Source organism: Rosa chinensis, chromosome 6 (assembly GCF_002994745.2).
Source record: "Rosa chinensis cultivar Old Blush chromosome 6, RchiOBHm-V2, whole genome shotgun sequence".
NCBI classification, from domain to species: domain Eukaryota; kingdom Viridiplantae; phylum Streptophyta; class Magnoliopsida; order Rosales; family Rosaceae; genus Rosa; species Rosa chinensis.
This window is the reverse complement of record NC_037093.1, coordinates 2,070,762-2,082,814: the sequence shown is the minus strand read 5'-3', so window position 1 is coordinate 2,082,814 and position 12,053 is coordinate 2,070,762. Positions and strand designations below refer to the sequence as shown.

Below are 12,053 nucleotides of genomic sequence, written 5' to 3'. Positions count from 1 at the left end.
TAGCTTGTCATGAAAGAACTGCAAATGCCTTGGCTAGAAAACTAATGTAATAGAATGACACAACTGTGTTAATTGCATGGTGGGGGTTCCATTTGCTACTACATTTTCATCAAAACCAATGAGCAAGAAACTATTCTAGCAATGAATTAACATAGAAATTATATCCCGGAAGCCCAGAAATGGATGACAGAGATTCATTGACCTAAGAACTTAAACTGAGCCTAGTTATGGCTTGTAAAGCTTTTTATTAGAATCACTAGGAGACTCAAGCGTAGTAATTGCAGATGATAATGAACACACTTCCTCATCAGAAAACCAAAAATGAAGAGGCCAATACTATAAAATTTATTTCATAAACTCAATTTTATGAATACATGAATATTTGCAGCATATCTAGACTAGTTAAATATGAAAAAGCCATGATACAGAGCTTCCATAAGAGATGTCATGAATACTACAAACATGTACTGCAAGGGTTACAGCAGGTTATTTTACAACAGCAACAAGGCCGTACCTTCAGACATTTAGGACAAGAGCATTTCCATTTGAAACAATTCAAACAAGAGCAATCGGGACATGAGCACGAACACAATGGTAAAATGCAGCAATTTCTGCTGCATGAACATGAACTAGTTTTGCAGCAATGGGATCGGGGACATGAGCAGCAACATCGCCACTTTGGTAGTGAAGGGCAACTGAAACACGAATTACAGTTACATGGACTGCAGCATGAACCCTTGCATAAAACACAGCATTCACCGCTGCATGAACCACAGTCTGAACCACTGCATGAACCACAGCAGGAGCAGCGTGGCATTTCTAGGTGAAGAGAGCACCCATCACAACAGCAGCAACAGCAAATCGATGACAAGCTAAAACAGGGCATTCCACTGTACCACAAACAATCTTATGTCATATTAGGAAGTTTAGGCATTGCGTTTAATTGATTGATACTGCATTACAGAGGAGGGAAAAGAAGAGGCCAAAGATACTGCTAATCAAATGTTAAGGTTAATCTTGTTATTTTAGGAACCAAGCACAAAATGTTTTCTAGCTTTACTGCTACTTCCATCAATAACAGTAAGTTTTAGGCATCATTAAAATCATACTTAACAAATGACCCAACACTGAGCATATGGATAAGTAATAACTATCAGAAATACAATTGAGGACTAAGGATGAAGATTGAGTCCACATTTCTATCTATAGAAAGAATTCAAATGCTTCATGATCTTTTAGCACAACATATTTTACATTTGCTGGGAAGTTGTTCTCAGTTCCATAGTGCTAATAATTTGTTTGTTTGAAGCAATTTTATCTTAATAGTAGAGCAGCATTTCTCTTGAAAATGATAAACAAGAATCGAAAAGTAAAGAGAAGATGGTACCAGAGCCATTTCCAAAAGTGACAGGATCGTTGTTTCTTTCGATTTCTGCTTGACAGATAAATACAAAATAATGATCACAATGCACATAATGCAAACTAAACTTTACAAAAATTTGGTGATATTCTTACGTTGGTATCAACGGATCTGGATTCGCAGTCACAAAATCAGCAATCCTGCAAAATATTCATATTCAATCTACTAGAAGATGACTTAACATTATATAAAGAGAATCACCTCATTTTTCTTACATGGCTAGAACAAACAAATTTGATAGATATTCCGTTGCAGTTCCTTTTACTATAAAACTAGGTGCCTTCAAAAGGTAATTGAAAAACTAACATACTCTTTGCAGCATCGGGCAGCAGGTTGGAGGCGTTCAACAGATTTTAGTTCCTCCTGCCAAAGTGAAAAAGATTAATGAGCTTGTTAACTTTCCACAGAAGCTAAGAGGCGAAATCAAGAAAATTTGCAGTGAGATTATTATTGCATAATATTTCAAAATATCTTGTTTCCAATCTGAATAGGTTTGTTTACTATTACTACTATTAATTTATGCAGCAGAAGAAAGCTACCACCTTACCAATAGCAGGAATCTGTTTATAGGTCTAAGAAGGAAGATTAAGAGGTATAAAAGTACACTTTTGGCCAGTAGCCTACATAGACTTTTCCTCATTCATTTCAGTCCCTGATTGGGAACCTATAATTTGATAGTCCACTATGGAAAAAAATGTGCCTTCCAGTAAATAATCATAGATCAAATTGAACACAAAGACCATTCTGATGTATTGGTCAACAAAATATATCCATATTATTATTTGACCAGGTTAAACACAATTGGAGGTATCAATGAAGTCAATCAAAATGTGACAAACACGTTGAGTGTACCCATTGCCTGGAGAACAGATACCAGCCACAATGAAACAGAACACAGTCATGCACTTGGCCTACATTTTTATAATTCAATATCACCAAATTAAACCAGAACAAGAAGCAATAATTCAGAGAGCTCACTCTCCATCTTGTTTGCTGCAAAAGGCTGGGATTTATGGTGCTAAACAAAGTTAACTATAGCTCTAGAGCAGACCAAAATTTTCCAACAAGACAAACTGATGAGAATCATTCACCAGATGAACCTCTAAGATTACCATCAAAGAGGGTCTGAAGCTTTCAAGTTTATTAGTCCATAAAAAGTAATTAGGACTAATCTCCTACGCTCTTTGGTTAAATTCTCAACTCCATCCTTAACTTTAAACTAACTGCTAAGCCAACATACGGTCTTAGATATAAGAACACTTCCTCAGTAATGGTCTTACAGTTCACAGAGATGGAAGTCCCACCTTTTCAGTTTGACATAATTAAGCTAATGAAATCAAAAGGGTATTCTATACTACCTTCTGGAATCTAGAGTCATCAATGAACCCTCACCTCCCATAGAATTGTATTGTGAAATTTTGCCTTCTACTTCCAAATATAATTATCCTGATAGTATTAGATAACAAATTCTACATAGTGTTCTTGCATACTAAATGTCAGTTTATTACTAGCACTAAATGTCAGTTTATTACTAGCATCATCTATATCTTGAAACGAGAAATCATAAGTAGGAGATTTGACAGTAACAAATCAAAACCATGCAAAATTCTTCCCCATTCTCCCCCACCCAAATGGAAAAACAATCTATAAAGAGAGGGGGAGGTGTTACCAATTAGCAAGACTCCTGTGTTGGTGGACAAACCAATCTTATACATATGAAGCTTCAGCATCCCATTACAGCACAGTTATAGACAAAGTTACCAGATTGCTTTCTCGCAAGCAAGTTCCACTGCGGAGGACCTTCACTTGGAACCCACGCATTGATCTCGATGAAACCTTCACCGAGATTCCTAGGACCGCCAATGACAATAAGACGATCCCCCCGCAAGCCCTGAATGTGGTACCGGACGTCATCGAACTCGGCCCAATGGTAATCCAGCTCCCCTGCTTTTTCAATGCTGCAAAATCAGAAGACAAGAAAGTGATCAGAATCAATGGGGAGTGAGAAAGAGAGAGAATTTGATTGAAGCAGAGCCCTTCTCTAACCAGATCAATATAATTGGGGGAAAAAGAACAACAAACAAGAACCTACTCTTTTCCTTCGATGATTCGTTGGGATCTCCGATTCTGGTCATGAATAAGGGGCTCCACTGGGTCCTGCGCCGTCAAGGTGGAGTTGTTTCATGCTTCTTGGATGAGCTTGACTTGCACTACTAGATGATGCATCGTCGTCGTCGTCGTCGTCGTCATCATCATCATAGTGTTGAAGGCGTCGCTTGGTTGAAGGCTCCTCTGCATCTTCCTCATATACCATGCGGACCCCACACTTCTTCACTTCCACAACTTTCGTATATATCCTTCGGTCCTCACTCTTTTCGATGTAGTTGATTTGAATTGAGAAATCAAGCCGATAGTAGATATCCTGCCACTCATGTTTGCAAAAATCACGGTGCAAATTCGACAACCAAATCTGATCTGACACAGGTTTAATTGCATAGAACTCTCCCCACTCTCGAGCTCCCCACTCTCGCCCAAAAAATTGAAAATTGAAGGGCATGAGTTTTCCATTGGCAACAAGTCTGCAACTAAAGAACATCGCAGTCCAAGGCGGCTGTGGTACGAGGAATCTAAAAACGACACACCAGGCGAATCCCATCCACTTGTTACTTAACCAACCTGGTTGTAGCTCTACGGTTATCGAATCCCCCACACTCTGGTGATTGTACCACTCTGGAATTTCATTTCCAGGAACAATACAGTTAAATCTATTATTATGGTCAGAAAATGCTTTACTCTTAAGGTAGCGTGTTAACAATGCAACTGCTATACTCCCGGTGCTTTCATTCTCCACCAGTTTGAAACAGTTAACAAAAGATCCGAATAGCACCGAATTACATTGCCCTATTTGATTGGCCAAAGTATCTAATGAAATGCAGTGGCTAGCGTCTACCGATGCAAGAGATGGAAGCTCTGGTAATGCCCGAAGATTGCGGCACCAATGCAACTGAAGAGATTCAAGTCTAGAGAGTTGGCCGATGCTGTCGGGTAGTCTAATGAATTTATTTCTGCTGAGATCTAATCTTCTTAATGTAGACAAGCATCCAAATTCACTGGGCAATTCAGAAAGATTGCACTCACTTACATTCAATTCAGTTAATGAATGCAAAACCGACAAACGAGACAACGACAATCCTACCGGAATGTGATTTGACTGATTTCTTCGTCGCCAAAACTGATAAAACACATTCCATAATGTTGATGACGGATGCAAATTACATCCAGCAAGAGAGAATTTTTTGAGGTTTTCCAAATGAACAATAGGGGAGGGCACTTCTGTCATGCCAGTTCTACTCAAATCAAGCACCTCCAAACAAGAAACATGACCCAACTCATCTGGCAATTTCTGAAGCTTTGAGCAACCAGAAAGAATGAGATATTTGAGAGATTTTAAGCGACCTACACTGCTTGGAAGACTCACAAGATTGTTGCAATCTTTCAAGTACAGCACAGTAAGTCTTTCAAGCTCTCCAATTCCTGGGTCAACCTCAGACAATTTTATACAACCTTCAAGAAGCAGAAACTCGAGATGTGGCATACTTTTAAAGTTTGAGGTGCTGACAAGATTCAGAGAGTGACTCAGATTAATGGTTTTCAAAATTTTTAAAGGCTGCATGTCAAGTGAAAAGCACAAAAAATTAGCTTCCATGATGTATTCAACAATTATTATAAGTAATAAAAGAATGAGATAGTAATTACCTCTGTTCCTATCCGAAAATGTTCAATACAACTATGAGACAAGCTTAGTTGGAGCAGCTTCCGAGGGTTGAAATGTAATGGCAAAGATTTTAACGGATACCTCGTCCAATCAAGAATCCGTAAATTATCTGGAAGATACACAAGTTCCTTAGACAGGTTCCCACTCTCGATCTTCAGGTATCTCAAATTTTTCATCATTGAAAATGATTTTGGAGTCACGTCCACGTCTACTCCTAACTCGTTTGAGTCCACAATTATACCTTCTATTGCTTCAGTTCCCTATCAACCAAATTTTATATCATACCATAAAAAGCAGATTTAGTAGACTAACTTGTCATATAATGTACTAGCAAATAACAGTTAAAATTATTCTTGTAGTAAATTTCTTACAGTATTGTTGGTCAAGACATGTTTGACGTCTTCAAGAAGCCACAACCTACTGCACCTGCCCAGCTCGTTAGACTCTTGGCGGACAATGTTGTGACCCATTTCCTGGAGCAAATCGTGCATTCTTAGTCTTCCATCCGAAACATTTAGGAGAGATCTTTCTATGAGGACTTTTATTCCAATAATTGCAGAAATATCGCAACTGTTTAGTACTTCCGTTACTTGATCTTTGTCCTGTCCATTAAAGAAACATGCAATGTCTAGGAAAATTTTCTGCTCTTCGGAATCTAGATCATTGAAACTTACTTTAAGGACTTCAAAAATTTCCTTGTTACAAACTCTTCCCAGTTTTCTCAGTGCACTCTTCCATTCACTTATATCTCTTCCATACAAATAAGAACCCAGTACTTCAAGAGCTAGAGGAAGACCTTTGGCATAACTTGTAACAGATTCTGACAAACCAAGAAAATCTTCTTCAGGGAAACCTCTTTTGAATGCTTTCTGGCTAAAAAGTTGAAGAGAATCATCATCATTTAATTCTTCGACCTTCAATCTTAACTCCACTCCATGTTCAATCAACAAATGCTCATTTCTACTTGTGATAAGAACTCTACTCCCTGAACCAAACCACTCTTGGCTTCCTGCCAAATATTTTAAATGACTTGAATGGTTCACATTATCAAGAATGAGAAGAACTTTTCTGTGACATAATAACCTCTGTAATATGGTGGCTCCTACATGAAGGTCAAATATGTCAGCGTTGTTTGCCCCAATCCCAGAGAGAAGTAGCTTTTGCAGATTAAGTAAACCACCTTTTTCAACGGAGGAGTTTCTAACATCCGTAAGAAGGAAATTACATTCAAATTCACGAGAGATTCTCTCATGCACCGCTCTTACCATAGTAGTCTTACCAATCCCGCCCATTCCCCATATACCAATGAAGCGGACGTCATCCTCCCCTACACTTAAAAGCGAATTAACTCGATGCAATCTTGAGTAAATTCCAACTAGATTTTCTGCATAACTGTATGATGTCGGTTGCAATCTTTTACATATAACTTCAACAATATTTGTAATGAGCCTTGATTCATACCTACAACACAAAATAGACTAAACTTATCAGGTTATTGATATGAAGATTAATTTAGTTTATGAAAATGTCTCTGCATTGGACTTGATTTCTTCTATATTCTCGTAATGACATTTTAAAAAGTCTCATAAGCTCAATTGATTGTCTGCCTATATTATTTGTGAAAAACATAATGACGAGCGCAAAAATTAACTCCTATAAATTAAAGGAAAGAGACAATTAAAAAGAAAAGAGTATGTGCATACCATTCCTTTGAATTCCACCCTGAGAAACTTGCCACTTCTGTTAATGCAGATCTCCACCTCCGCACTTTCTCCTTGTCATCGCTAAACCTTTCTTCATGATTAGCAAAGGCTTCACCAAAACTCCCTGTTTGCTTTCGTACATCAGAGGGATCAACATCATAGAAAATTGGCAGCACAGCTTCTCTTGCTTTCATACATTCCAGAATTCTCACAAGTTCCTCCAAGCACCATGTCGACGATGCATAATTTTGTGAGAGAACAATGAGGGCAAATCTTGATTCTTTAATTGCAGCAAAAAGTGCTGGAGAAATAGCTTCCCCTTTGTGAAGTTCAGGATCATCCCTGAAAGTTATGATTCCTTGATGATCCAATGCAGTGTATAGATGGTCTGTAAAAGCCTTTCGAGTATCCTCGCCTCTAAAACTCAAAAAGACATCATATTTCCACCGAGGAGGTGAAGAGCTCTCTGTGCCCATTTCCAATTGAACCTACTGTCCTACTGCATAGAAAATAGAAATAATGATGGATTTCTTTGTAAATCCACTATATATGAACGTTCATTCTAATAAACGAATCGAGTATGAAACGATAAACATTAGTTGATTTGCTTTTTGGTGGGAAACTAATTTGATCACAAGTAATTTTGAATAGAAATTATACTATAATCTAAAGCCGAATGTCCTCGACTGTTCATGAGTGAACAGTAAAATGACGACTTTACCCTCCCTTTTTTTTCTTAAGCTACAGCTCTAGATATTTTCTGTCTCTCACTCTCTAGTCTCTACCCCAACAGCTGTACGCCTGCTGTAGCACGAAGAGAATTAGTGAGAGAGAGATAGAGTGAGAGAGAGGTGAAATTCAGGAAAGATATAGAATTCATCTCATCATCTCAGCACGATCTCATCATCTCAGATCGGAGAGGCACACAGAGAAAGAAGTGGGTTTTGACTACAGCCCCAAATTTCTAATCGTTAGTTTTTTTTTTTCCCTTGATTGTCTTATTCTGATGTGGGATATGTATTGGGTTTGATTTGTGTTTTTGGTTTACAGTTTTGATTGGGGTTTTTGCTGTGGTTGGTTTTGATTTTTGAATTGAATTGGGTTTCGATTTTGTAGGGGTATTGTTCGGTTTTGCTGTGAGGAGGAAGAGGACCTGCGTTTTGGATAACTCTGCGTTTTGAGCCAAGGAAAAGATGAGGGATTTGGGTATAGGGTTGTGATCGATACTTTGTTTTTGGGGGTAAGTTCAGGTGATTTCGATTTCGATTGAAATATTGAAATTCTGGTTTTGATTCAGAGTGTATTGATTGCACTTTCTTGAAAAGAAAGGAAAATGGCGTATTTAAGTGTTTAGAGAAGGCGAAACACAACAAAGAATATCAGGAGAGCCATAAGAAAAAGCTTGCTATAACGACTAAATTTATTTTAGGTTCCCACCCAGCTCATGCTTCTTGGTATATCTTAATATATTAAGATTAGTTGCTCTTGATTTCTCATTCTTTCGTTTGATCTTGGACTGCAGCTATGGTTCTTGCATCAGTGAGAACTTGGTGAGCTTTCAGCTAAGTAAGATCAACGTCAATATCATTGTTATCCATCTGTTGCTCATATACCCAAAGGGATTTCGTTTAACTTTAGCAATATTATTATCTTGTTGACAGCGATTGATCCCAAATTCATTTTCTTCATTTTCCAGGGTTTGTAAAAGTCCAAGCACTAAGATACAGAAGACAACAGGAAAATCAATCTTTGTTTGTTTTGGAAAAGGTAGATATTACGATTTTGATTGATAACATTGATTACAACAAATTGAATGTCTTTACCTTGATAGAACTTAATTTATGAGCTTTTACTATGTCTAAAAACAAAAGCTTCTGTTGTCTCTTTCTTTTCTTAATTAAACGTTTAGGGTAAGGACAAAATCGAATCAAATACAGGAGGGGAGTCAATTATCATATTATTCAATCGTTTATATATGAAATTTACTCTGATTTTGTAGCCTTTGGTCTACTTTTTGAATAGTTCGAACATCCAAACTCTTTTGGTACTCTTGGATAGAAAAAGCGAACTAAAGGAAATAAAAAAAAGATCTGGTTTTTAATCTAATTTATGTTTGTTATCATTTAGTAAGGGATGATTTTTTTTCTAATGCAGGATCTGTTCTGTGTCTTGGACTGTTTGGTTTTGGTGAAAGCAGGTTTGGGATAAGCAAATTATAATTTGAAAACAGGTAAGAACATTGCTCGATTTATGATTTTTCTAGATCAATTCTGGTTTGTAGTTTTCAATTGAATTAATGGTTAACTAATTTTGGATGCGATTTTGATGTTTTTCTAATTTTTTTTATTTCTTTTGATTGATTGATAGCATTATGTAGGAGCATGATTTGCAAGGTCTTCAAAATCTTTTAGCACAAATTGATATTTAGCTTTCTGTCAGTTTTTCAGTTCAAGTTAGAATTTTTAACTATATGATATAATGCTTTGGGTTTCATAACGAAGTTGTTTCAGTTGTCTGTATTGAATTTTGCCCTTTGATAATTCAGATGTTTGAAGCTAGGTTTGAACCAATTTTTGCTGTTATTGTCTGGTAAAAAGAAGGTGACAAAATCATTTTAGTAAAACCTATAGTTGGGTGCCTAACAAAATTTATCAAAAACTGAGATAATGTTTTAGAGGATTGTTCTGCATATGCCTAATTTGTGTTTTGGCTGCTGTACTTATTTGACTTCTTTGGATACAATTTGTTTTTTGAGTTTAATCTTTTTGTTCATTTTTTTTTACTTGCTGCATGTATTTGTTTTGTTTTGTTTTCAAATTATCTATAATCTATGTGTGACCTCTAATCTAAAGTTTTATGTCTGCAGTCTTTGATTTGATTCAAAATTTTAAATTTTCATCATAAAGTTCACTAAAATTCAAACCTCATATTGTTTCAGTAAGTTCTTCAGTTTGACAGGTTAACTAATTATATGTAATAATCTATAGCTTCATTAACTAACTATCCTGCTGAATTGAATAGTTTTTGTTGGTTCCTACTAAATACACTATATGCCGTGAATTTAAGTTTTGATGAGTTTAGGAATCACCGGAGCTAGATTCATATATGACTTTGTTGAAATTGTGATACGAGTTTTAAACAAATTTAAAGCTTTTGTGTATCTTTTCTTAAAACAAAGCAACTGAAAACCAATGATCAAAAGACTATTACAGAGAAACTAACTTGGTTCAATAACATTCATATTGGGGACAAATTTGGCATCGTAAATCTGAGTCATACAAACTTTTTAGTTTTCATTAGTGAATTGCTAAATTTAAAGGAAATCTAAACTGTAAGTGAATGTGAGACTAGATGAGCAATGAAATTTATGTAATATAATAACTTCTCTCTCTCCTTTTTTTTTTCCCTCTTCTTTTTAGTATTACTGTAACAATTTGATTCAATTGATAATCTGTTTCCACAGTTGGACTCATCACTTCAGTATAACTAAAATCTCCCCTTCTCACGATAAGTCCCAGTCCTATAATGATTTAAAGGTCTAATGCAAGTTATGAACATCCCTGTTACAATGTTTCTGTCAGAGTTTGGTTCTGATTTTATAATGGAACTGTTTAGATTCTGTTTATGGAATTTTGTAGTTTGATAATGGAGTGAGAATGGAGAAAAAATCATAGCAGAGGAAGCTTGATGAAATTAGTGTTGATCTCTCAAATGCTTTTATTCTTTGTGTGAATAATCGTTTGTTTTTCTTTGTGGAGTTTAAATTCATTAAGTATACCTTCTTTGAAAATGACAAAAGAATCTGCTCAGTAAAATGGTTTTAGGTTCTATGTGTTTGTTTTGTTTAGATGCTATTAGGAACCCTAAAAAAGCTGATTTGTTGTTTTTTGTGTAGTTGGGACTTGAAAGTTGCATATATTGCAGAAGTTGGGAAGACCAGGTTTTTTAAACTCCTAGAGGCAGTTGTTTGGGAGTTTAAGGATTTTGCTAACCAACTACAACATCTTCCGCAGCTGCAACTGAAACAATCACCTTTTGAACAACCGGAGCACTTACTATTTTGAACAACCTCCAACAGTAACTTTTGCTAGATTAACTTATAACCTTTTTGTTGAGCTAGCATTTTTGGACCAGCTCCAGTTTAATGGACTTCAACTAAAAGGTAAAATATGTAAAAACTCTTCACTATTTCAATAATATGTAATAATTTCCCTTTTGTATTTCATTGTTCTAATTCATTGATAAAAACATATTCCGCAGCAAAGCGAGGGTAAGTTTTCTAGTTCATAAACAATTGGCATTAAAGCCTCTTTTACAACAAATCATCAGGCAGAGCTGCAGAAATACTAGGGAAAAAAAAAAGCCAAATATCATACTGAAACGAATAGCAGATATATGCAATATAGCAAAACAACGTAAATAAGGAGAAATTAATGGAGCTTTAAAACCTGAGTTTGGGGTCAATTTAATGTTGCGGTTCAGTGTTCAAATTTGGGAATCACGTAGCAGCAGTACTTGAACAGGAAATATAACAAGATGGAGAAGTAAGCAAGGGCGAGACTGAGATCGACAAGTGTACGTAGATTTGGTGAGATTGGAGAGAGACTAGCTGAAAGAAATGGGTGAGGATGGATCTATTAATAGATCGTGATGACTTTAGCAGGAGGAGACTCTGGTCTTTAGACTTTACCAGTCATTCAATGCAATCCAAGTCAGCTGGGGCCCACGCGTTTGTTTTGTTGTTGCTCGAACCCATGTTAGTCGCTCACATTAGATGTAGGGTGAGACTATTGTCACCCTATAATTTTCTTTGTTCACCCTACTTGCTCATTACACCCTATATTTTAATTTCAATTATTAGATTTACTTATCCAATCCATTTCTCTTTCCAGGAATATCCTCTATCATATGACATATCAAATTAAAAAAAAAATTTGTTTAACGAAAAATTTTCATTTAATTTACATCAATTAAAAAGACGTTCTAAAATATATTAAAGTTTCCTAATAAAATCATAATTTGATTTACTTCCATTTTTAAAATTTTTCCTTTCAGTTTCAATGTTCGTTTATTTCAATCCATATTAAAAAGGGTAAAATCCTCAAATGGTACCCGAACTATCACGAAATGCACTTTTTAGTACCTATAAATTTTC

At 36.0% G+C, this 12,053-nt stretch overlaps 1 protein-coding gene and 1 long non-coding RNA gene across 14 annotated transcripts; one reads left to right on the top strand and one right to left on the bottom strand.

The window, feature by feature from the left end:
- Nucleotides 1-334: 334 nt before the first annotated feature.
- Nucleotides 335-11,522, bottom strand: LOC112169879 (disease resistance protein RUN1). 4 transcript variants are annotated; one of them, XM_024306968.2, is made up of 10 exons: nt 11,347-11,522; nt 6,899-7,397; nt 5,567-6,656; nt 5,177-5,455; nt 3,513-5,087; nt 3,090-3,378; nt 1,636-1,783; nt 1,516-1,560; nt 1,388-1,432; nt 335-890 (listed from the first exon to the last, which is right to left on the bottom strand). In XM_024306968.2, the coding sequence occupies exons 2-5, from the start codon at nt 7,372-7,374 to the stop codon at nt 3,552-3,554; spliced, it is 3,381 nt and encodes a 1,126-aa protein (XP_024162736.1). In that variant the 5' UTR covers nt 7,375-7,397; nt 11,347-11,522; the 3' UTR covers nt 335-890; nt 1,388-1,432; nt 1,516-1,560; nt 1,636-1,783; nt 3,090-3,378; nt 3,513-3,551. The 4 variants fall into 4 exon arrangements, with proteins under 4 accessions (XP_024162736.1, XP_024162735.1, XP_024162733.1 ...); XM_024306967.2 differs by having other exon boundaries at nt 1,727-1,783; XM_024306965.2 differs by having other exon boundaries at nt 1,731-1,783.
- Nucleotides 7,661-11,724, top strand: LOC112169881. Of its 10 annotated transcripts, none has more exons than XR_005802474.1 (7): nt 7,661-7,835; nt 8,015-8,138; nt 8,421-8,464; nt 8,595-8,665; nt 9,053-9,128; nt 10,794-11,060; nt 11,422-11,724. It is a non-coding gene; the product is annotated as an uncharacterized LOC112169881 (long non-coding RNA). The 10 variants fall into 10 exon arrangements; XR_005802473.1 differs by lacking the exon at nt 11,422-11,724 and adding an exon at nt 11,159-11,286; XR_005802478.1 differs by lacking the exon at nt 11,422-11,724 and adding an exon at nt 8,228-8,327 and having other exon boundaries at nt 10,794-11,121.
- Nucleotides 11,725-12,053: the final 329 nt, after the last annotated feature.

Coding starts and splice junctions, on each gene's coding strand:
- LOC112169879 (XM_024306968.2), bottom strand. CDS start 7,374: ATGGGCACAGAGAGCTCTTCACCTCCTCGGTGGAAATATGATGTCTTT. Junction 6,657..6,898: donor GGGTGGAATTCAAAGGAATG/GTATGCACATAC, acceptor TTTGTGTTGTAG/GTATGAATCAAGGCTCATTA. Junction 5,456..5,566: donor ATGTCTTGACCAACAATACT/GTAAGAAATTTA, acceptor TTTGGTTGATAG/GGAACTGAAGCAATAGAAGG.